The sequence below is a fragment of the Setaria italica genome, chromosome IX (genome assembly GCF_000263155.2).
Source record: "Setaria italica strain Yugu1 chromosome IX, Setaria_italica_v2.0, whole genome shotgun sequence".
NCBI classification, from domain to species: domain Eukaryota; kingdom Viridiplantae; phylum Streptophyta; class Magnoliopsida; order Poales; family Poaceae; genus Setaria; species Setaria italica.
Genome location: NC_028458.1, coordinates 6,514,421 through 6,539,451, shown reverse-complemented (window position 1 = coordinate 6,539,451; position 25,031 = coordinate 6,514,421). Strand labels below are relative to the sequence as shown.

Here is a 25,031-nt window from a genome sequence, read left to right as displayed (position 1 = left end):
GGCTCATTGGCTGACTGGACTCTGGAGGTTACAGGTCCAGAACGCTCCGATTTGGGAATCAGATCATCTGCAGTCAAGCTCATGAATGTGTCTGCAGTCACGCATCTCCAACGTCCGCTTCGGATCAGACGGCGCCCGACAAACTCGCCTACGCAGGCCGGCCCATCTCAACCCACAGCCCCACATCACCATGCGACTGAATCAGCGTTGCCGCCCAGCTGCTCCGGCCGTTTGTCTGCTGCCGTGCCGTCCTCAAGCGCCGCTCGGTGGCGAGGTTCCGGCCTCCTTGCCGATGCGTGCGCCGCTCAAGTACGGACGAGGTGGTCCCAAGCGCATGACCTTCAACTGCAGAGCTGGTTTCTAAAGGCTAATCTGCTAGTTTGTCCTGTGTTGAACTGACAAAACTGAATGACCCTTTGCACTCTGTAGAAACTGAATGACAATTGTACTATAAAAATGATAGAAACTGAATGCCAATTCAAGTGTATATGCCAAACTGAACTTTACACTTGAACCACAAAACTAAAAGCTACTCTTCAAAACCAAGCTTGACACCCATGCGAGGTTTGTGGCAAATGAAGGGTGTGGTTATGTTCCAAAACCAGATCCGCCACTTTATAATTTCCCTTCTCTCGATCCATTATAACACCCATGCGAATTTGACAATCAGTTCTAGTTTCAGCTCTTGGACACTTTGTAAGATGATCCCTTTTATCTTCCAATCTATGTCCCTCATTTCCACAAACATATCTGTAGGACGTAATCTTCCCATCCAACTTTCTTTTGTTCGTGTACCTTTTTCTAACCTCAAATCCTTTTTGACCTCCATAACTAATCCAAAACATCCAAGCCTCATCTATAGTATTGAACTCCGTACCAACTTGAGGTTTCAAATTAGGCAGCAAACCCTCCCTACAAGAAAAAAAATGATTTGGTGGTTATTTGAACAGCTAAAATCTATCTGATCTTATGGAGAAAAAGTAACAACCATGGTGTTACGCATCTATGTTCTTCCATCTCAGATATGCAGATTTCTTTTTCTTGCAGGCAAGATGATGTTTCCTTTAATCTAATGAAGGAGGTGGAAGGCAACCAAATCCACGGCTTGATCAAATGGAAGGCAACACAATGTGTGTATGTACAGGAACGGATGAGGAGTGAAGATTAAATTACCTGTTCCTCGGCCGACGGTAAATGGCCAAAAGCACCAGGCGATCGCCGCCCTCGCAGCTCGCCCCTCGCGCCAAAAAAGAAAGCCGTCGCGCCAAAACGCAATCCTGTGCGCTAAAAATGAGCAGCTGCGACTCTTTCTGGGGAAAGAGGCCGTGTGCTTACTGGCCTCGGCCCAGTGTGTGGAGGCATGGACAGCAGGGAAGCCGGTCGCCGTCTGATCTGAGCGGACGATGGATATGCCTGACTAGAGACACACGTTAATAAGCTCGACTGCAGAGGATCTCGTTCCCCGATTTGGGAGGAGATACGGCAGATCTTGTTTGAATTGGGCCTTGTTGCGTTTATATGCTGATGACAGAGTGTGATTCTTCATGGTAGGAATTACGATACCAGGATGGCATGACCAGAGACACACGAATTTGAGTGACCAAACAAGTTTATTTCATTTCATCATTTGAGGACACATGTTTCGCATGATTTGATTCTCGTAGCATATAGTATCTGTTTCAATTCGGTGGAACTTCAAGATTCTTCCTGACGAATGAACAGACCCGGGCTTCAGTCTAGCTAGTATCCGGCACATACACAGAGCGTTTAGCCTTACACATTCGGCTGCTAAAAGAAAGCAAGTGTCAAGCGACTGGAACTTTGCGGCAGGCGCTGAGCACATCGTCCATAGGAGCATGGTCGCCGGTGCCTTCGTCTCTCCATGAGTACAGCAGCTCCTTCCCTCTGAACACGAACATCCCACCCTGGAGACAGAAACGAGAAACGGTCAGCGGATGAGAATCTTCAGAGTTCAGGTTATGGATGATGCGTGTACAGGGGTGTGTGCAGAGGACTTCGAGCAACCTGCTGCAGGACACCGGTCAGGTCGCCCGGGGTGCCTTCCAGCGTGTAGTTCTTCGTCGCCTTCTTGATGTAGTCGAGCCTCGAGTATATTTTAGCCTTCAGAGACATCACCATCGAGTGCAAACAATGTCAGTGTCAGCAGCTCGCCATGGAATGGGTGCACGGCCAAAAGACGGTAGCTGCAGTGCTCTCACTGCTCAGCTACCTCAAGTAGTGATGCTTACACTAGCTGGACTGAAGAGCGTCCGACCCAAACCATGGTACAGTCCCAGCACGTTGTAAGCCTGAAAGGATGAGTTCGCAGTACCTCAGTCATGCACACAAAATTCGGATCAAACACACAAAACATTCCAGCAGTTCAGATAAATTTGGAGGGGGATCTAAACCTTGCGCTCGGGGTCGGCGTACAAGGAGTCGACAGGAAATGGCAGCTGCAATGCAGTCATCTCGTAAATTCAGTTTCCGGCAGTGTTCAGCTGCGAGCACACTCCCACCGAGCGCAAAATTCAGCACGAGGTCACTTACCCCGTCGGCGAGAATGCGAGCTTTATCGGGAGTGCCGACGCCGATGGCGATCAGCTTAGCCCCGGCCGAATCGAACCTCGCCATGGAGTCCTTCAGAACAGAGGCCAGCTCCCAACTGCGATAATGGACACGCCAGCTAAAATTCAGTAGTAGCGAGCAACGAAGGAACAAGAAGCTGTAAGGATGCAGCGTGCCTCGAAATCGATCTCCTCACCAGCAGAAGCACCCGAAATGCCTCAGCAGCGCCACCACGGCCACCCCCTGCGCGCGTGAGAGGTTTCAGCACAGGACAACAAGGCAGCCGCCGCGATCGGCTCTAGTTAGGAGGACACGCAAGTACCTCGGTGGGGTCCCACAGGTCTGTCAGCGGGACGGCGTCGCCGGTGCCCGCGGCGAGGACGGAGACGCCGCCGAGGGCGTCCCACGCAGGCGCGCCGGCGACGGGAGCCGAACCGGAGGAATCCCCCACCGCCGCAGCCGAGACGGTCAGGGAGCGATGGCCGACTCGCGCTCCGCCGCGTGGGAGAGAGGCGCGCGCGGCCGAGACACGGACAAACCGCCGGCCGGAGGCGCACGCGCGGGGAGCGGTCAGCGGCGCGCCTCGGAGCGAGATGGCCGTCGCCATGGAGAACCTGGGTGGCGACTGGGGGCTGACGCGGGCGCACGTGCCGAGGCGACGCCTGGACCAGGAAAGCTCGCGCGCGTGCGTGTCCGGTGAGCCGCCACTGGGACGGACAGGGAGCGAGCGAGTGGCCGCCGTTGGTGCGCGAAGGCGGGGAGGCCGCGTGGCGCGGAGTTGGTGACTGGTGATGGTCATGGATTTTACCTGGGCCGATAGATGGGTGCCCTGCAGAGGCGGCCCACAAACATGGCCTTGTTGGACGATGCCCGACTGTGGGCTAGCCCACGGGCGCTCTCTGCCTTTCTCGGCACCGACAGTCACAGTAGTAAACCTCTGTCATTTGCTCCCAGCTGCATCCTATCTCAAACTTCCATTGCTGCTTGGTAACCTCTGCTAGTTAACTAAGCTATCTCTGTTAGCTTGGTTAGGACTCGATAGGATATTCTAGCGCTGTGTTCTCAAGGCAACAAGATAAACTAATGTACGTATGGAGAAGCACGAAGGCACATTGAGAGATGTTTTCCTTAATGCAAGTACCTAGGAAGATGTCTCCCTAAGTTCCTAGCCCTCGCCCCTGATGCCAAACCTAGCCGACCGTGGTGACCGTGCTCTGAAGCAGGAGACCGGGATTAGGCCTTACGCAACCACCCCTCGGTAGAGATTCGCAAAGTGTCGAGTCCTTTCAGACCGTGTATACGTAGGTACATGAGCCGGTGGATTCGGATCCTTTGCGTCGGTGTGCCAAACGCCTGCTGCATGTACAACACGGCGTCGCTGCACGTGCCGCTCCCTTGGATACTACGGATCGGTTCCGAAGAAAGTGAAAGTCGCGTTGCCGGTGTCCTCTCTTGCATTTGCCTTCGCCGCTAAAAGTGAAAAGCCGCAGGAAATGATACACTTCATGAGGTTACCGTACAAGTACTGGAAGAAGAGGAGGTCCATCTGGCAGGCTCACAGTACTCTCGCAAGTAGTTGTAGGCTCGTAGAATTGTAATACTCCCTCCGGTTTTTATTAGATGTCGTATTTGATTTTTGCGAATCGTCGGAATTAGATGCCGTGCATGTGTCTTGACTCGCTAGAAAAGATTGGCCTGCATGTATGCCTTGGTGACCGCGGACTTGCATGCAGAGGCAAATCAACGACTTGCATGCTAGACATGCAGAATTAATTAGCTACGAGTTTTAACCGAGGAAGATTAACGCAGGGGAGGAGATTTAACCATCTCCTTGGTCCGTGCGCTGGAGGGAAATACGACACCTAAAAACAAACGGAGGGAATACTACTATACAGTACCATACTCTACATAAAAAAGGGTGGAAAATACGTATACTAGCAGGGAAAAGCACCATGCGTGGGCCCCGCGGAGATAGAAGCCGGAGCAGTAAAGTTTTGTATTTCTTTTCCCAATCGCCATTATTTTTTTAAACCGGCCACGCACCCGTGGAGCGGGCAGCGGAGTGCTCGTACTAGCCAATTTCCGCTTTGCTGCACAAATCCCAACCCCGCGGGGACCACGCAGGAAGAAGGAAGACGAGAGAGAGAGGGGAGGGAGGTGTGGCACGCGTCCCCGTGTAAACAAACCGAGATTCCCATCCCCTCCCCATGTGCGGCGAGGCACGCATCGTCCCTCGGCGAGCGGGCTCGGGGGCCTCCCAAAGTAGGGTTAAAAAGGGGTTAGTTGGCACCGCCTACAATCATGTCCTAATCCCCTGGCCGGCGGCCTAGGGCTCGATCACGCGGGAGATCACCGGCGGTTACCCATTTTGCTGGAGCGCCGTTGAGATTTCATGAGGTGCTAGTGCTACTACTAGCTAGCGTAATGGCAGATTCCTCATCCTCTTTCTGTTGTTGTTTGCCGGTAGAAATTTTCTTCTTCCAATCGGATACTGTACATTTGATCTGCTTCTTCAGTGATCAGTGACAGTGAGCGTGCTGCAGAGTGCTAACCATGCATACAAAGTACAATAATGGGGTTAATATCACATGAGAGGGTTATTAAAATCAATTGTTCAGACTTAGGGACAATGCAGATTGTTCTAAAACAAATATGGCGATAGCTCTAGGATTTTTTCCTCTCCTAAAGTGTTGTGCTCGACGTTATCATCATCCTGGCCAGCTCTAAACAACGGATCGGATTAGTTTGTGGCTGCTGGCCTGAATGCATCGCGGCGTCTTAGCTTCCTCGGAGCGGGTAAACAACGAGCCCCGGCAGCATCCGTTGGGTTCCACCCAATCTTTGCGAGCAGGAGCAGGACTTCTCTTTTGTTCTTTTCTTCTCCAGTCATGTCGTGCATCGATCCGCACTCGCTAGTCGCTAGCGCTACTATGTTAGATTGTTAGTTAATGAGCTCGCTGTTTGGTGTAAAGTATGTCTCGCGTGAAAGCCCTCAAACTGTCTCTAATAAACTATGCCTATATGGAGGTCGAAGTGTGTGTTAAGTAAGCCGTCATCTCGAGATCCGCAACCCATTGTGTAGTAGTGTACATGGAGTCGAGATCAGGAGATGCGTGTGTTGTGGTGGCTTTTTAACCCGCGAAGGTGCTGTGAAACGAATTCTGAGCTGTTGCGAGTACTATCCAGTTTCTCAGTTAATTATCACGGGATAATTTACAAACTTGATGCTTAGTTTCTACTCTCTCTGTTCCAAATTGTATTTCAAATTATTTCAAATTGCAGGTCATTTTAACTTTTTAGTTCATAAATATTATTATGCATCTAGATATAGTGTATGTCTAGGGGTATAATAATAGATATGAACCTAAAAAAGTCAATGACCTACAATTTGGAACGAGGAGGAAGTAATACTTAACTGATGTGTCACTGATCTGTGGGTCCAGTAGCAACTGAATTACCAGTGAGACAGTGGGTGTCAACTGTCTAGTCTTGAGTTGCCACCCAACGAATTCGGTGTCGTATTCCCAACTGCCTTCATATAGCTAATAATTACACTTTGCAGCAGTGCATATTGTTACTGGCCGGTAATAAGGTTACGGTCGATATAGCGTGTGCTTAAAGCAAACTATCCCACAGAATCAAACAACATATATCCAATGCAATCATGCCAAAGACAGCACAGTTAATCACAGTGTCACCGTACGTACAAGCTATATAGATCGAGGAGACCCATGCATTGTGCCTAGCTAACGAATTGGTAACTCGCAGAAAAGACACGCTAGCTAGCGCCATTTAAACTAGTGGTGAGGCTGCCGGCCGCTTCCGGCTTCCAAGTTCCAAGCCACTTCTCTGTACTTGCAGGGCTTCTCCCGTCATCATCTTCCCTGACCTCTCTCTCTCGCCAGCTCCTGCAGCAGTGCAGCTGCACGGATCATCACCACGTATGCCCATTTGGCACTTGGGTAGTAACTGCGACGGACAATTGTTTGGTATGCGCCTTAACTACGGCCATTTCGGTGGTGTGTGTGTTAAGTGAGATCGAGCCGTGTACGTACGCGTACCCATACGCCATTTTTGTGTACAGAGCAGAGGGCGTGCGACACGAGCAGTGTATGTACTATATACAATAGCTCGGCCACATCTGGAGAAACCCGGGTTCCCATGCGTGCGCGAGACAAAAGGCGCGGACATGTGCATGGGGCCGCGCTTGCGCCAGCGCCATCGGAATGATGGAGGAGGACGCAGGTCTCGGCGTCGTCGGATTAAGCTAACCGCTAATCCATCCAAGCGGCATGGCGAGCCCGAGAAGCTAGCCCGCCGCGCTGCCGCTGCCGGCCTGCAGCTGCCTCTGTCCGCGAGCGAGAGGGCGGCGTGGTTTGCAAGCCACGACGTGGTCGCAGGAAACCCGAGGTCGCCATGGCCGCTCACCACCCTCGTCCTCGCTGCACGGCCTTTCACATGAGACCTAGATTACGAGCAAAATTAACGGCACGCTTCGCTTCTCTCGATCGCGTGTAAACTACTCCCCGCCCATCAGAATGCTGTCGCCCGCTCGCGCACAGGTGTCAGCCCGTTGGAGACGCAAAGGCACAACTAGTCCAGAAGGACTGTATTGTAGGGGTATGCAGTTTTGAGGATCGCCATCGCCAAGCATGGGTGGCGCGTCACGCGAACCAACAGTACTCCGTACATTTTTTATGGGCAAATGGGCAACGCAGATTTGACCACGTCAAGATGTTACTAGTAGATGTGAACAAGCGGTCGCTTCAGGTCGACGCCGAGATGCGTTTGAATAGGAAACATCAAGTCACGGGCATGGGCGTACGTACATTCGTTCGTTGGGAATTTCTCCGGCCGCCGGCGTGAGAATGAATGAACGAACGAATGATCACGGAATTATTGCGGCATGTCGCGAGCACCACCGCGGGCGTGCCTTGAACAAAGACACAAGCATCAAAAAAAGGAAAACGAAGTCAGTGGCCAAATTTTCTCGCTTCCACACAACAACACACGTACAACAACGCCACCAACCAGCTCGGTTCGCTTGCGGTTTACACTTCGCGCTATCGAGGTAGTAACCAAACTTTGACATCGATCGGCCGAGCCAAATCGCCCCCACGCGCCGGCGCCGCCGCTTTTCGACGCAGACGCCCGGGTCCGGTGTTGGTCTGGTACTCCGGTCCCGTGTGGCGCATGGGGAGGATGAGGAAGATGCCGCGGGAGCGATCGACACCGGCCGGCGCCCAAGTTGGCGACCAACCAACCGTACCATAACGCGCCGCATTGAAGCGGTGACCAGGAAAAGGACGGGCGATGCCACCGGTTTCCTACCCACGCGGCCACGCCTCACGCGACGCTATCGCATCGGGACTCGGCCACCGGCTGCCATACGCGCCGCCCCGGAGATGTACTAGCTGAGGGGGCTGGGGCGCGCGCGCCCGCCGACGTACGCCAACGAACGGACCGGGGCCGATGCGCCGTCACGTTCGAGGCCAGGCGAAGAGCCACGTCTCATCGCGTAGGCGTGCCAGCGCGTGTCGCGGGCTGCTTGGTTGGACGTTGCGGCTGCCGTCGGCGCGCGCGGAGGCCGGAGGCGTGGGTATTTTCTCGCTGGAATTCACGACGCGGTTGTAGCCTTGTATAGTTGGAACGACTCCCAGTCCGAGGCCCGTCACGCTGTCGTATCACCGTTTTCCTCCGCACGGCCTCCGTCCGTGCATTTCTAATGGAATATTTAGGTTAGCTTGAAGAATTAGGGGGGGTTTGGGAAACACCTCATAAACTTTAGGACATGTCACATCGATGTTTGGATACTAATTAGAAGTATTAAATATAGTCTAATTACAAAACTAATTGCACAGATGAAATCTAATTCGCGAGACGAATCTATTAAGTCTAATTAGTCCATAATTTGACAATGTGGTACTACAGTAACCAGTTGCTAATGATGGATTAATTAGGCTTAATAGATTCGTCTCGCGAATTAGTATAGGGGTTCTTCAGTTAGTTTTATAATTAGCTCATGTTTAGTCCTCCTAATTAGGGTCCGAACGTCCGATGTGACACTTCTAAAGTTTAGTACCTCGTATCCAAACACCCCCTTAGAACAGATGCATATCTCCCTCAAGGCCTCAACCCTCATTACATGATGGTCAACAGGTTTGAGCTACAAGACGATCAGCATTCGATAGGAGGTAAACCAAAGCATTTAAAAATGAATATCAGGGATATGAATGGCTGGTAGAGAACCATATAGGAGGAGCGATGGGAGTATGGGACAAGTGATGTTGTTTTATATGATAAGTTCATTTTTGATCTAGCTGATTAGATTATTTTTACAACGTAACACCTCGGATTTGAATCTAACTGATGTATCAGGTGCTTGCATTTTTTCTTTATTTATTTCAAGAATTAAGGATGCTAAGCATTCAATGATAAGTGATGTGTCTGTTGACAGTGAGTCATCTATGTTGAGACCCTCTTGAAGGATATCATAGTAGTGTTTCCGTTCGTATAATATCAGTGTTTGTATGGACTTGCCAAACTAAAAGAATGTAATATATTGGTGTATAGATTTTTAAACTTTATATGCACTGCACTTATGAACTTCATCAGCCCGAGAAAGGAATATAAATTTTCGTCGCCAATCAAGCATTTACGTTGTACCTACGCGTGCTGCGAATGGGCCACCAAGACTAGGACAATGCCGTAACTTGTACTGGACAGCTTAGCTAGCTAGCGTCTACTATTGTTGGGTATACTAGTATTGCTCCGTTGATGGCCCTCGGAAGAATTGTACGAGGGCAAAGTCGGTACCTCTTCTTTCCATGAACGAACAAAAGTAAGGTGATGTTTGGTTATTTAGTCCCTGGACTAAAGTTTAGTTGAAAGATTAAATTTTAGTCTCTACCCTGTTTGGATTCAGGGAATAAAGTTCATTAAAGCAGAACAAAGACTATAATACCCCTAATCAATGCAAAAACTTGTTTTGCTCAGTTCACTGTGTTGCTCAAGATGCCATGTTTTGCTCCTGTTTGGCTCAAGCCGCCATGCCCGGCCGCGCTACTGGCCGGTTCTTGTGCGTTAGGCGGAGCATGAAAATTGTTCATACATTCCATTTTTTTTTTTGGAAACACACAAATAAATAGACAAAACAAAGATGAATTAGATCACAGACATGAAGACATGATCACAGCCATAAAGATATTATGACATGGATCAAAGATAAATTACCTCTGTCTCTTTTTCCCAGAAAGCAGCTGATGCTACGATTGTTCCATTAGTTCTTCGGCCTAAAGCGGTATGGTTACTAAGAAAAACCCAGAAAGTGTATAGAGTCTTGCATTGAGTCCATATGTTCCTCAGTTGTTTGGTTGAATGTTTGAGGTCACCCTTTGTGAAAAATTATTGTCGCATCTCATTGTAACCTCTACTTGACATTGTCCCATTCAGGCAATTCCCTGTCCTTATTTGTTCAACAGCAAGATCACAGAATATATGTGTGTTTTCTTCGGTCCAATTGGCCTTGTCAAATTGATTCTATTACAGAAAACATAATTAGCTAGAAATGGAACATCCTATCTAATGGAGCATCACATCGTGGCAAATCAACTCATGACAAAACAACAAAGCTAGAAATGGAACATCTTATTGGAGGAAATCAAAGCACGAATTTGAATCTTACCGACCGGGAACGGCCTTCAAAGTCGTTGTCATCTTCTTCCTCGATTGCGCCGAGATGCTCTGGAGGAACGGAGGTGTTCCCGACAAACATGGATCCACGGCCTCCGCGATTAGCCACCGATCCCCCACGGCCTCCCCCTCGACCTTAGCCGGATCCAGCTCCAGTGGTGAGGGACCTGGAGCGGCGACCCACCCCACGACCGGATCTGCCGCCAGGGCCAAGGAGAGGTAGCCCTTGGTCCCCGGGAGCAGCTTCCGCCTACAGGTAATCCTGGTACGAGCCAAGGTAGGGGAAGCCGTCGGCTTGGGAGTTGAGATCCAGATGCTCCCTACGCATTCGGAGAGTGGAGAGGCTGGGGGCCGCCGGCTGGGAGAAGGGGCCGAAGTCGTCTTTGTCGTAGGTGTCCGAGGAAGCAGGGAAGCTGCGAGCCGCCGATGAAGAACCCGCCTGAGACAAGTAGTCGCAGTAGCCGTTCTAGTGGCCATCCATGGTGGATGTGGTGGTGGGGAGGAGTAGGTGTGGCGGCGTGGGAAGGAGAGGAGGGCGGTGGCGGCGGTGTAGGAGGAGAGGGGGTAGTGGCGGCAGCGTGGGGAGGAGAGAGTGCGAGGGAGATGCGGAGGGAGGGTTCGGGATGGGTGGGATTGGAAATAAATGAGGAGCATGGTGTCCTCAGGAATTTTAGTCCACTTTAGTTATCCCTAGGGGACTAGGGAATAAAGCCTTTAGTACTCTTTTAGTCTCTACGTTTGACATTTTAAGGATTAAAAGTGGCAAAAAAAAAAAGAGACTAGTCCCATGGAACAAACCCGGCCTAAATCGAACCAGACGGACGGATTGACTGGTCACAGCCGGCAGGGGCCGGGGCGTCCCACAATTGGGAACGGGAGCAAGGGCACATCCGTCATTTTGGTCATGACCAGCCCGACGAGACCCGCCCAATCGGTGGCCAATCAGGGGCCAATCCACCTCGCGCTTCCTGTGCGGCTGGCTGGTGCGGAGCGGGGCGTCGTGTAGGCGTGTCCGCGGATGGGACACGACGACGTTGGGGGGGCAGCGGCGAGGTCGGGGCCAGCGGACGCGACGGCTGGCAGGGGACCCCTGGCCCTCTTTATTCATGTCGGCCACGAGGAAGCCGGCCCCGTCCGTCCCAATCACATCCCGTCGCGTCTCGCTTGATAGGGTTTTCAAAAAAAAAAAATTCTCGAAATTCACGTGCCTGGATCGTACGAAATGAAATCATTTAAACACTCCGATAATTTTCTTTTTGCTCTGATTGACCTTTAAATTTGTGAAAGGAACGTGCTTATAGATTTCCCGAAAGTATATCCAGTCCAACGGCAAAAGTTCCGAGCAAATCCTGTAGTCTAGAACTGATGAGAGATTGGCCACGGACGTGCACGTCCAATGGAGCTTCTCTTTTCTGAGCATCTTTTACACACTCAAATTTTCGGGTCACGTCCGTGCTTGTTTGTGTGACACTGTGACCTATTTTAATACTATTTTGTTGGAACCGATCATTAGTGCATTATCCGGCCGTCAAAAGCTTACAATGATATGCACGGGTATGGCCGTATGGCTGTATGCAATTTTCCCATCCGAAGTGTCCACGTTCTCTGAATCTAGTGCGGCACGGACGTGGGCTGCGGCTACCCACCTGGGTGGGGCGCTACACTTCTTTTCTCCTTTTTGTGATGACAAAATATAAGCAGTGTACCTCGCTTTACTCTTTGTTGACGTGACAGTCGCGACAGAGATTTGGGTGCGTGTAATTTCGTCAGCGAGCGATTGTCCAGAGCTCATTGTTTAACCACTTTGATCGAGTATTTCCAGTATCTAAATGGCACCTCCAACACTCCAACAACAATGTTAGCTTGCTAGTAGTTATTCATTATTTTTTAAAAAGTAGTTATTCATCGTATTAATAAATACCATTCTTACTTACTCCCTCAGTCCTAAATTACTATTTGTTTTTTGCTTTTCTAGATATGCACCTAGATATACACTTATATCTAGATATATAGCAAAAGTGATGTATCTAAAAAAAGTTAAAACGAATATTAATTTGGGACATAGGGAGCAGTCAACATTAATAGGAGATGGTGAAAATACCATACGCATGTTATAATGACTTATAGGCTTATAAGCCGACTACTAGCTACTTTTACTTCGTTCTCTCGATGAATATAAAATCCTGATATGAACTGTTTGTATCTAATTTGGCACGCAGCAATGCCACCAGGGACGCTACAGCAAGAGCAACTCCAAGTACTACGCATTCGGCCGCCCCAACAACTAAACTACCGTGCAAGGGAGGCATGGGTGCATGGCCCGTCTGAAAGTGCAAGGGTGCATGCAGGTTGCGACGCTGGCCTATGCCACCTAGGACGAGATGCTACCGCCAACACGACAAGACATACAAGACCCTCGGCGACGTACGTGCAGTTATGATGGACCACGCCAGATACTCTACGTCATAGGATAGGAGCACCGCACCGAGGTGAGAGGTGGTAGCTAGTAGCTTCTAGCTACTCGTCACGTCGGTAGGCAGGACTATACTACAAGTAGTATGTAGGACTCGATGCAGGCGGTGAAGGAGTTTGCGTCCGGAGAGAGTCGGAGAGAGAGAGAGAGAGAGAGGCGTGCCGCGTGCGGCAGGAGGCGCCGACACGTCGCGCCCCGGCGACGACGCGTGACTTGACGCGTCCTGCTCCTGTACTCTGCAGGCTGCTGGCTGCCGCTCGCCCCCGCGCGCGTAGCCGGAGCCCGGAGGCCGGGGCAGAGAGCGGAGGCCTGTGGCCACCCAAAGCCAGTGCCCATTGCTCGTCCTGGGGGCTGTGGGTCAGGTGCCAGGTGGTCCGGGCCGTACGCCAACGCTGCTTCCCACGAAAAATCACACGGCCGTTCGATCCCGCCGCAGCCGCTGGTGTATGCGCGCGCGGGGGGAAGAGGCACCCGATCGCCGTGGGCAAAGTTAATTTACCGTAATAATCCGTGACGACGACGGATGCGCGCAGCCGAACCTGTGGCGAGGTCTCCGTCTGTTGCGTCGGGTCTCGGCGTCTCCGGTGGATCATGGCGGCCGGTCTCATGGATGGTGATGGTCCAGTCCACCGAGTCGTTGCGGGGAGTTATTAGCGGCTCGTACTAGCTTAAACAAGCCGGTTGCCGGATCGGGGACACGCCCATGAATGTACCAGGCAACCGGCAACAACTATCCTTCCTCCCTCCTCTTGCCACTTCCACACGGTACCGCATGCGAGCGAGCGAGCGTCCTGCACATGATCCCGGACGTACAAACCACAACTGGTGGAAAGAGGGTGTGGGACGGACGGGCACGTAGGAGGAGTAATTACCAACTACCATTCCATTTGGACACGAGCTAACCTCCTGGCCCTCACTATTAAAGAAGCACACTCCATATGCGTCCATCGGGAGCAAGGGCCCCCCGCTCTACGACGGCTCTACTGTACCGTACTGTAGTGCATGCGTGCCTCATGCTGGCCACAGCTAGCGGTCAAGACTCCAAGAGTGTGCCCATCGCCAGCGTTCGTCGTCGACACGGCGTACGGGCGAGTAAGCCATGTCGTTACCGGGACCATGCGTCCATGCCAACATGTACTCCGTAAACGGTAAATCCTTGCGAAAGTGATGAAGACGTCAAGAAAAAGAAACGGCCGGAGCTTTCACCGGATCGGAGTGGTAAGACGGTTGTTACCAGCGTTGCTACTTGTGGAGGGAGCGCCTACCAGAGTCAGAGTGGGATCGCTCGGCGTTTCTGCTCACGTGCACGGCGCAGCCCGCGGGCCGTGCCGACTGCCGGAGCACTGCGACGACGGCGACATTCCCGACGTTTCACCGGAGCCTCGGAGGGGAGAGTGGGAGACCAGGCCATGCCCGTGGCCCCATGGAGGCCGTGCGTGCCCGTCCCCCCCGTGAGACGACCTGAAGTGACTTGTGGCGGGGCGCCTCGCTCCGTTGCCTTCAATTCGAGAGCCCCCCATCTATCCATGCGCGCGACACGCCCCCTCCCGGCTCGCTCGATTCGCACATGCATCATGACTCGCCCTCCATGGCTGGCCCTGCATGCGTAAATGTGAGAGAACGTTTTCTATCCACGCGCGCGACGACCCTCTCCCGGCTCGTGGTCGACCGGCACATGCATCATGACTCGCCCGCCATGGCCCCCCATCCTCACAGGTCACAGGTCACAGCTAGCAGCTCTTCATTTACGCATGCACGGGAACGGGATCAAAACGTTCTCTCACATTTTTACCAGCCGCAGCCATGTTTCTATCTTGTGTGCACTCATTTTGCCAACGAGCGAGGTCCACCTGCTTTTCTTTTTCCACCGTTATACGACGACCCAAGCAGGATCACTGTGTTGTTCAACGAGCCAAAAGCGAGGGCATGCAAGGTGTTGCTCGATGGAAAAGGGGTTTAGAGGGACCGCATCAACGAAAAAGTGTTTTGCATCTAATGGATGGACGACAAAGGATGCATGATTAGCTGGGTGGCTGGCCGGCCGGCCGGTGACCCCAGAAGGGCGCATGAGTGAGATCTGTGAATCGTCTCGAGTCTCGACGCCGAGGAGGGGGGGGGGGGGGGGGGGGGTCGGGGGGCAAACGGTGATGTAGGGGTCCATGCACACGCAGAGAAAACTTGCATTGTGCACTGCAGGCCAGGCACAGGCAGGACCTTGCTCATTGCGCGCGTGAGAAGGGCACAGCACAGTGATCCGATCCTATCCGGCCGGACGCTGGATCTCTCTCGCCCTCGTTTGTCTCTCGGACAGATGCAACTTTTGGTCCTTTGCTATGCCTAGATTTCCTTTCCTTTTCGAAACGTGCTGCCTGCATCCGCATCAAGCAATCGAGATCTCTGGAGAGAGTGAGCTGGTAGCGCGCCCGAAAGGTTTCACCCAGGACTAATGCATTAGAAAGATCAAACTGTCCGCGGTTGATCGATCTACTCGGGCTCAGAAAAGGGTAAAATGTCGGCAGGATTTGCAGGATTGTACTAGTATGGTGAATACAGCAAACCAAAGTGGAGGAGCTAGCTCATGATCCAAAAGAAAAAAAATGGGGAAATGAACCACAGCCACGACATCGTGCCCTTCATCTTGCCAAAGTCAAAGATTTTTTTACACTTAGACAACAGAAAGCATTTATTCATGCATACGGATAGTTACAGCGAGTACAAAATTATTTTACCTCATCCATCCACCGTGCTCATCACTTGGGGGACTACGTACGGTAATTATTACAGGTTGCTACATCATCCATGTGTACATACCCTTGGAGACAGATATGAGCTTCACCATTATTTTTAATTTAGGTATATTTATGTAACTACCAGTATCTCTTTAAGGCAATGAAACTTTCACCATTGATGTTTATTTCACTATTTACATTTGAAATACAGAGACCTTGCATGCACATTTGGGTCACAAAGCATTTCCATGTTACCGCACTCCTTTTGCTTCTAGTGTAGCAGAGATAATAAGCAGTCAAAGCTGTCGTTAGGTACGTAACGTGTGAATGTAGAAATCAGGGCAAATGCCCCCAAATTACCTCTCTGCCAACTCTCCTAGTTCCCGTGTCAAAGAAGCAAGAACCACAATATCCTACATCCTCCAAAAAGATAAAAAAAAAAGTTGGGACCATTTAGTACGGCCCCACGCATCAGATCGCCATAAAAGTATAACGGTGCTACCCCCCCCCCCCCATGCATGAATTGCTGCGCATTGTGACTAGAATCCGTCTCTTTGACCGAGATCACGACCGCCCCCAAAAAAGAGCTCCGAGACAAAGCCCGATTAGGCTGCGACCGAGCCTAATCGCCCCCCATTTAACAAAACCCCCGGCGCTCGTGATGGTTCGCCGAGGTCACGTGACCCGGCCGTGCCCTTGGACCATGGAGATGCCTTTTCAAATGCGGCAAGTACATCGAGGAGGCGTAAACAAAAGCGTGGGAGATTTTTTATGCTTTTTATTTTTTTACCCACAGCGTGAGATGGTGTGAGGAGAGAGAGTGCGCGCTTGGAACAACTGGCATATGTGTGCACGAGTATTTATTTTGGATTATAGTGCCCGGAGTACTGTTTATGCCAAGTGCTATGATTATCTCATGTGGACCGATTTTTAGGTTTTGTGTGTGGTTTTTTTACCACGCGGTAACTGTGGTTAAGCTGAGTTTACCGGCGAGAACAGAAAACCGCTCCTGGTACTTGATTGATGATTATCCGGCAGCTGGAAAAAGTGGATGATTGAAGTCCTCTGAAGTAGTAGTACTGCTAACTGGAGCGATGAAAACGGTCCAAAGCCTGCGAGAGTCACGCGGTGTTCGGATCCATGGACTAATTTTTAATTCGGATCACATCAGATGTTTGATATCAATTACAAGGACTAAATGTGAACTAATTATAAAACTAATCGCATAAGTTGTGGCTAATTCGCAAGATGAATCTATTAAGTCTAATTAATCAATAATTAGCACATATTTACTGTAGCATCACATGGTCAAATCATGAACTAATTAGACTTAATAGATCGTCTCACAAATTAGCCTTTATTTATATAATTGATTTTAATACTTCTAATTAGTATCTAAATATTCGATGTGATAGGGACTGAACTTCACTTTAGCCGGTGTAACCAAACTTTAGGCAAACAGGCATAACCAGTTGGTTAACCCATCAAACTTTTCCTGGAGTAACTGCTTGACAGATTACCCCAGCCTGCTGATCCAGAGTTGACCCCCGGAAAGAACATCACTTATTGGCCAGGCAGAGACATTCCCTCGCGTAAACGGGAAGTTACCGCCGCCATTTACTTTGAGGTAGTAAAACTCACCGGTCACCTCACCACCGGCGCGCCGGTCGACCGCACGCGCACGGCCCAACGAGTCGCATGCTAGCTAGCTTGTCACGAGAGCAAGTTTAATAACGCAGCTAGCAAGCGGGCTGCAAGGTTTTTCTCAGCTTTTTTCTAGCCTACTCGTACAATGGTTAGCTCTTTATCATTAATATATGACCCACAAATCATTCTCACAAAGTTTTTTGGTTCTTGTACCCAAATCAGCTGTAATTTTATAGCCCGCTTTTCCTCTCTCACCTCTTCTCTCAGCATTCAGCCAGCTTACAGCCTCTTATTATACTTAGCTCTGACATTCATAATCCAACCATGGCGTAACAACGCTCGATCGGAGGTGACAAAACCAGCGCCCGGCCGGAGGGAGGAACGACGACGCCCTGGCCTTGACAAGCGAACGGCAGCTGAGCTGCCGGCCGGAGGGCGGCTGGGAAGCGAAGCGAAGTTTTGCGTAGAGTAGACTAGAGGCGGGTCGCGTCGCGCCATGAAGCCGAGTCGGTTAGATCGGTTGGGACACACCGGTGGGCACGCTCGATGCGTCGCTGCCACGTGCGACGCACATGCCCCCGCTGTCCTGTGCTACGACCCCGGCGCCTACTCCATGCCCGCCGGCAAATGTGAACAACCTACCTACCGATGCTACCCCTTCTTGCACGCTTGCACGATCCTCCCCTACTCACGTACTCTTTGATCGGGCGTGCGTTGCTGCGGCGCACGAGCTCACATTCTCGTGCTCCGGCCAGATTGTCCTCGGCGCTTTTACCTCCATCCGTGAGATTTTCGACACGTTCACTCTGCCTTTTGTTAATATTCCTTGCTTCAGATCGAGCTGATCTCAAAGGGTCGCTCATCACACGTGAACAGTATTTAGTACTTGCGTTGCGTATCCTTTTCAGCCAGGATTTTAAAAGCTCGTGTTGCACGATACACACACAAAAAAGTTGCGTTCCGTGGTGGCCTACGGCTCGGCTCGGTCGACCTAATCTCCAGCAAGTGGCTGGGGCCGGACTCCCCTAGCAGGACCCGAATCTAACGCTAATAATTAGCTGCTTTGGCTAGATCATGTCACCGCCTAACCGCTGATCTAGTCTCCCTGTAGTTTGTAGCTTTCGTAGTCAAGCATCACTTTCACACTGACTCTGATCTACCAAGAGGCCTCCACTCCACACCGTGAAGCAGTATCTTCCTCAAGTTTCTCTTCCACAGTCACAACGCTGTGTGAGCATGACAGGCTAGATTTGAGGTGAAATGAGGACTCAAACCTGTATGGAGAAAAGATCACACGAGACACTGATTTTACCTGCCGGCGTATGCATCACCTCTCAGCCTACTGTCCCAAGATGGAAACAGGCAATAACTTCCCATCAGACGGGACTCTCTCACTACCATCTTTCAGGTACCCCCATCTCTCTCAGATCCCTTCCCTTAAAATCTTGCGGTAACATTTCACGAAACTTTACCCTGCAAAGAAAAGATACCTCCCTTGCCCAAACGGTAAATATCATATCACCATCAAATACCAGTAAAGTCTACTGCTGCACTCACTGCCGCGGTAAGAATAGGCAGCTCGCCCCTACGGTTGGCTACGATAGGAGGCTACCCACCATCAATTTTGTTGGTAGGGTGAAACCTAAATTTTCACCGCATCTATTTGTCCACCTCCGCACCCCGCGGCTGTCTTTACTGCGCCTCCCTCCCTCCCTCTCTCTTCCGTGTCTGCCTCCAAAAGAAAAACCAGCCTGGTTTCCCGAGCGCAGGCCGCAACCACCCCCTCCTCCGTAAAACCCAAGCCAACGCAGGCGAGGCCAAGCACCAACCGAGCAGAGCGCGCACACACAGAGACCAGCAGCTAGCTACCAACTCGACTCGAGCAATGCCGCCTCCATTCCGCTCCCTCGCTTCCCATCCTCCGCCCCATGAGCGCATCCAGCACTAGCGGCCTAGCGCGAAGAAGGGAGCACGGCGAGCGGCGGCGGCGGGGGTGCCATGGAGCTGGGCGGGGTGGTCATGGACGCGGGCGGCGGCGCGGCGGAGCTCGGCCTGCTCGGCGGCGGATCTAGCAGGCTGCTCAAGCACGGGCGGGGCAATGCGGCGGGCGAGGAGCACGGGTGGGGCGGCAGCGGCAGGGCGGCCAAGCAGGCCAGGACGACCGCGGACGTGGCGGAGGCGGCCAAGGCGGCGGTCGCGCCGTTCCTGCTGGGGTCGTGCAGCCCCGGCCACGGCGGGGAGCAGATGCTCAGCTTCTCGTCCGCGCCCGCGTCCTCGTGCGCCTCCACCGCCGCCGTCGCCGCTGCGGCAGCGGCCGTGGCGGCTGACGGGGCGATGCCGCTCTACTACGGCACCCCGGCTTCTTGCTCAGGTGAGTGCGGTGGTGTGCATGGTCACCGGTTTGGTGGTGGTGGTGGTGCAAGCTGCAAAGCTTCTTTTCTGTTGCTTGTGTGATTGGATTTGCTGATTGAAAAGCTTGCTATCTACTCTACTCCTTTCCGAGTATTATTGCTTTCTGATTCATCTTGCTTTCTCTCTTTGCACCTTGGAATGGTAGCTACAGATTTATTTATTTTTTAACCATTTTGTGTTTCACTTTTGCTTTCTCCTCCGGTGCTCATGCCAGAAATGGAGCTGATTTGATTTGAGCTCTCTCGTTTTCTTTTTCTAACTTCAGTTGTTTGGATTCGGGAGTTTCTCATAACAAGTTGACTCTTTTAAGCTGCCAATGATCTTTATGTTTTTTTGTTTTCATTTTCTGGCTTACCTTGATTAGATCAGTGACCGGAAAGAGTTCATCCTCTGGAAAAAGAACTCATTTTAATATTGTTTTAAAAAGCTTTATTGAATCATTCGTGATGTGTACCGAGATAAGTTTGCACTTCTTTTTGCTGACATCCACCAACGCTTTTCTTGTCCTCAACGGTGCGATCGTGCGGATTCCTTTTTGTCATGCCGTCTGCTAATAATACTACTAAAATAGAAAAAAAATATTGTGATCTCCCTCCGCACTATCTCCACTTCTCTCACTCAAAAACTCAAAAAGGAAAGGAAAAACAGTTAAAAGGATGAATGCATTATGCATGCAAGAAAGTCTTAAGGAAAACAATGGAGCACCGTGATTCAAGCTTACTGTAGAGACCCAACTGTGATTCTTGGCGGCTTTTTATGGACATCACCTATGAATCTGTGCTGCTTATCAGGTTTCTGATCCTTGCAGCTAGCACTCTGTTCCAGATTTTTGTGTCTTTTAGTTGCCTTTATCCTGCCCTAGGATTGTGTTTAGGAAACGCATGCATCTCGGTGGTCATCTCTATGAAGCAGTACATGTTTTTGGCTGTGCCTTGTTGGCTTTCACTGCTCTGTTGCTCATCTCTAACCCTGCCTGCCTGTTTCATCCCCGCAGGATTGAGCTCAGTGAGCTTGAGCAGCAGCATGCAGGGGGCCATGGCCCGGGTGAGGGGCCCCTTCACGCCGTCCCAGTGGATCGAGCTGGAGCACCAGGCCCTGATCTACAAGTACCTGGCTGCCAATATCCCCATACCTCACAGCCTCCTCGTCCCCATCAGGAGGAGCCTCGCGTCGTCTCCCTACCCACCTTCCTACTTCGGCACGAGCACATGTAAGCCAAGAAAGAGAGAAACAAAAGCAAAGCGACCGAGTGCTTTCGGAGCTCGCTAGCTTCAGTTCCATCATGCACATCGATATGATAAAATCGTGTTGATTGGCGCTGCTGCGTGTTGCCACAGTGGGGTGGGGGTCTTTCCAGCTGGGCTACTCCGGCAATGCGGATCTGGAGCCCGGGCGGTGCCGCCGGACGGACGGCAAGAAATGGCGGTGCTCCAGGGACGCGGTCGCCGACCAGAAGTACTGCGAGCGACACATGAACCGGGGACGCCATCGTTCAAGAAAGCATGTGGAAGGCCAGCCTGGCCATGCCGCGAAAGCGATGTCCGCGGCGGTGGCGGCTGCCGCTGCCACCCAACCTGCTGCTCTGGCTGCCTCCGGCGCCGGAGCTACTGCCGCTGGCCTCACTGTCAGTCAGCACCAGCAGCCGGTGAAGAGCTATGCCGCGGGTGCGACTGATCCTTGCTCTCTGCAATATAACAGGTACTATCTGCAGCTCCTAGAATGGTTCATCTGTAGCATGCTCGCAGTGCTTTAACACCGCATCAGATAGTTTAGTTTTGCTCTTAAAATGAAATGTGGTAGTCCAATCCTGTCTTTGTTGAAAAGATGGTGGTAGTCCGACAGTGCAGTTATGCACGAGAGCTTTTCTGCTGATCTCTTTCATTGTAGATCACCAATCCTATTTACCCTAGAACCAAATATTCTCTTTTTTTGGTGATACGATACTAGTCCAAGTAGTGTTAAAAGTGAGATTTGCAAAGATGCCATAAAACCTGAAAGTGCAGTCATTCCATGATATTTGCTAACTAATCCTCTTCTCAACAATTTCTGCAGGGAACTGGTGAACAAACAGAATGAGAGCGATAACATGCAGGACTCCGACAATCTCTCCATGCTGACTTCTATGAGCACAAGAAACCCTGGCAGCCTGTTTCCATTCTCAAAACAAAATAATCCTTTCGAAGTGACCAGCTCAAGACCAGAGTTTGGCCTTGTCTCATCAGATTCACTGATGAGCTCTCCTCATAGCTCCTTGGAGAATGTCAATCTGCTCAGCTCACAAAGTCTGAATGAAAACCAGAGTTCAGCTTCCCTGCAACATTTTGTGGATTGGCCAAGGACACCTGCCCAGGGAGGTCTTTCATGGCCCGACGCTGAAGACATGCAAGCTCAGAGATCACAGCTCTCAGTATCTGCTCCAATGGCATCTTCTGAGCTATCTTCAGCTTCCACATCTCCGATTCATGAGAAGCTAATGTTGTCACCACTTAAGCTGAGCCGCGAGTATAGTCCTATTGGGCTAAGCATTGCAGCAAGCAGAGATGAAGTTAGCCAGTTAGAAGCAAACTGGGCGACGATGTTCCGCGATTCTTCGATGGGCGGGCCATTGGGGGAGGTCTTAACCAAGAACGGTAACGCTGAAGCAAAGAACTGCCTGTCGGCACCTCTGAACCTTCTAACGGACTTCTGGGATTCAAGCCCCGGGATGGAGTCATCCCCAGTGGGAGTTCTGCAGAAGACCACCTTCGGATCAGTCTCCAGCAGCACTGGAAGCAGCCCCAGGATGGAGAACCACGGTGCTTATGATGGTATCAGCAACCTGCGGGATGATCTCGGTTCAATTGTAGTGAGCCATCCGAACATCCGCCTACTGTGAGCTTCTGAGTTCTGACCGTGAAAATCTGCAACAAGAGGAAGGCATATGGAAACAGATGAGCCAGCTTTGGCATGTTACATATCGATAATCCATGATCTTGAGAGCCAGCATTTACCTCATAGTCTGTCATTTGAGACTGATCACCAGCTGCTTTTGCCATTTTCAGCTCTCCTTTCTTTTTTTCCCCTTTCTCTTTTTAACTTGGCTTTGTAAGTTGTAACTTTCACCTTCCTCGGATCGTGAAGTGCTGCAATGTGTGGTGTGGATGGACTTGGTGCGCCGTTGTTGCATCTCATCTGATAATACTCAGTATGCGATCGTAGTTGCCAGTCGTAGATTAATGCGATTATCGTCTTGATTGTTCATACTGCTAATTGCTAAATGTCTGTGTGCTCATTGTTGTATCGACATATCGTTCAGTTATTTTGTTTACCATGATGTTGTGAGACCGCACATTCCGATTCAAAACTTTACTACCTGGAATCTTACTAAATGCTGTTTCCTGTCTGCCAATAATTGACCATTCGCACTCGGTGCACGCGCTCCCGATAGTTGTGGCAAAGCTGGGCTGCAATCTAAGCTCTGCTGCATCTATAGAAATCATCTCAGAAACAATGCATTCACATGCAGAAAAAAAGCAGCAGCTAAAACACCTCATTGTTTTGAAGAAAACTTGCACCGAACAACCTTTTAACAGCAACTAGCACCAAACAAATCAAACCCTGATGCTTGTCGCAACAAGAAACTTAGCAATACATCCCAAAGAAAAAGGCACTGCCTAACTTCATTGTATCTGCAGCCTGCTCAAAGAGCCACTGATCGTTCTCTACCCCCGGCGCGGTATTCCAGCGCTCATCACGACGGCGGCAGCCGCGGCAGGAATACAATGATACGCTCCCAGGACCAGGGCTCCAGCCTTTTCCTCCGCCCTTTGGCCGCTGCCACCGGCCGGCCGGCCTGCAAAAGAGCCATCCCTATTCGCTCACCCAACCCTGCCATGCTGCAGCAAGCCAGCTACAGCGACCACTCCATTGTTCATGGCATCCATCCATGCCCATGCACGCCCTGGTGCCTCCTCATCCGGCATCCATGACGACCAGCCGGCGAGCCACCGCTGCGTGTCGTCGCCCTTTTGATGATTTGGTTGCACAGGAGAGCAGAGCCCCCTGCTGTAGACTCTAGGGCGAGTGATGTGCGCTAGTGCGAGGCGCTGCTGGATTGGTGGCGCTGCCGCCTGCTTTATGGTCATCGGCACCGGAAAGTGCGTGTAGCGCGACAGTGGCGGTGGTGGGGTTCCGGATTGGGATGTGAGATGAGATGTTCCGTCCTCCGATATCGGAGCGGAGATTGGTTGCCGAGATGCCGAGTGATCCGTCCGCCGATGTGATGCCGGTTCCTGTTGCGTTGCTGCAGTTTCTTTTTCTTTATCTCTGTTTTTTTTGCACTTGGCAAATTAGTGTGCCCGATCTTCCATCACGTAAGGATAACTCTCAATTTAGTAGGGTAGCAGCACACTCGATCCGGTTTCTTATCAGCAAAATCTGAACTCCGCGATCGAAGCATCATTTCTCCTCTGGTTATCAACCGTGCGTAGCCCGATTGACCTCACCACAAAGGCTAATCCCTGCATGCGAATCGAAGAACACAAACAAAAATAAGGTAGATGCAATCTAAATATTGCTAATAATATGAACCACACGAGTTGGAGTCTCACAAACTGATAAACGGTGAAACTGTTCAAAGACAAATTAATCGAAGCAAAACCCGATTGTCTAAGATGGCGGTTACTGAGTTTTATACATCCAATAGGTGGAGGCTAAGGAGAAGGATGACTTAGGGCACCCTTGCAGCATTGTCCTCCTGGTTGGGACGCACACCAACTTGGGCCTAAGTCCCAAGTAAACTTACAAGGCCTAAGGCCTGACAAAAGGTGACATAGCACCCTGACAGATTCTGTACGTCCACTTGTTTCGACGATTCCCGTTGACTCAGATGAAATTTTGACATGAGACTAGTGCCTTGTTTCGACGATTCTCGTTGACTCGGATGGAATTTTGACACGAGACTGGTGCCATTGGAAAGTGTCTTCTTAGCTTTTCATGCATACATAGAACGTCCAAAGGCGTCAATTGTAAGACGGACTACTGCCGGACTGTGAGGTGGACACGAACTCGATATAGTTTGGGCCTCTAACTTGACTTTGCTAGTCCTCTCCACCTCCATGCCTCTCTTCAAGTACTTCATGGTTCTCTCTATAGTTTCTAATTATAATAATTTCTTTATTTAGCGATCTATTCTAAAAAATAACTAAAAAGTATATATAGGAACAAGCTCACCTTATCTTTAGCATCTCATGTCCTCGTTACCCATGCCTCTTCCAAATATTTTCTATCATGGATGTATCTATAGGAATCATGTCCATATCAGGAGGGAGGAACTGTGCTGCGTGATTGCTGGTTTTGCGTGCTTGGAGGAACGGAAAGGGTAGTTTTGGATGGATCGTAGAGGCGTTGGAGTTGGCAAAGTGATCACGTGTGGCGTAGTGGGAAGAGTTGTTTTTGCCAGGACAAGGTTGTGAGTAGAAATATACTTGCTGGAAGGTAGAAAAAGGTACTCGCGTACGTGAACTGCCGCT

The 25,031-nt window shown here is 50.8% G+C and overlaps 2 protein-coding genes across 2 annotated transcripts; one reads left to right on the top strand and one right to left on the bottom strand.

Annotated features, from left to right (window-relative positions):
* Positions 1-1,591: 1,591 nt before the first annotated feature.
* On the bottom strand, positions 1,592-3,299 carry LOC101785898 (prostamide/prostaglandin F synthase). Its single transcript, XM_004981840.4, has 7 exons — positions 2,891-3,299; positions 2,765-2,811; positions 2,551-2,665; positions 2,412-2,456; positions 2,250-2,309; positions 2,026-2,121; positions 1,592-1,925 (listed from the first exon to the last, which is right to left on the bottom strand). Exons 1-7 carry the CDS (start codon positions 3,173-3,175, stop codon positions 1,806-1,808), a joined length of 768 nt encoding a protein of 255 aa, XP_004981897.1. The 5' UTR covers positions 3,176-3,299; the 3' UTR covers positions 1,592-1,805.
* Positions 3,300-19,107: 15,808 nt separating this feature from the next.
* LOC101785488 (growth-regulating factor 6) lies at positions 19,108-22,819 on the top strand. The gene is made up of 4 exons (XM_004981839.3): positions 19,108-19,480; positions 20,516-20,731; positions 20,859-21,219; positions 21,574-22,819. Exons 1-4 carry the CDS (start codon positions 19,108-19,110, stop codon positions 22,394-22,396), a joined length of 1,773 nt encoding a protein of 590 aa, XP_004981896.1. The 3' UTR covers positions 22,397-22,819.
* Positions 22,820-25,031: the final 2,212 nt, after the last annotated feature.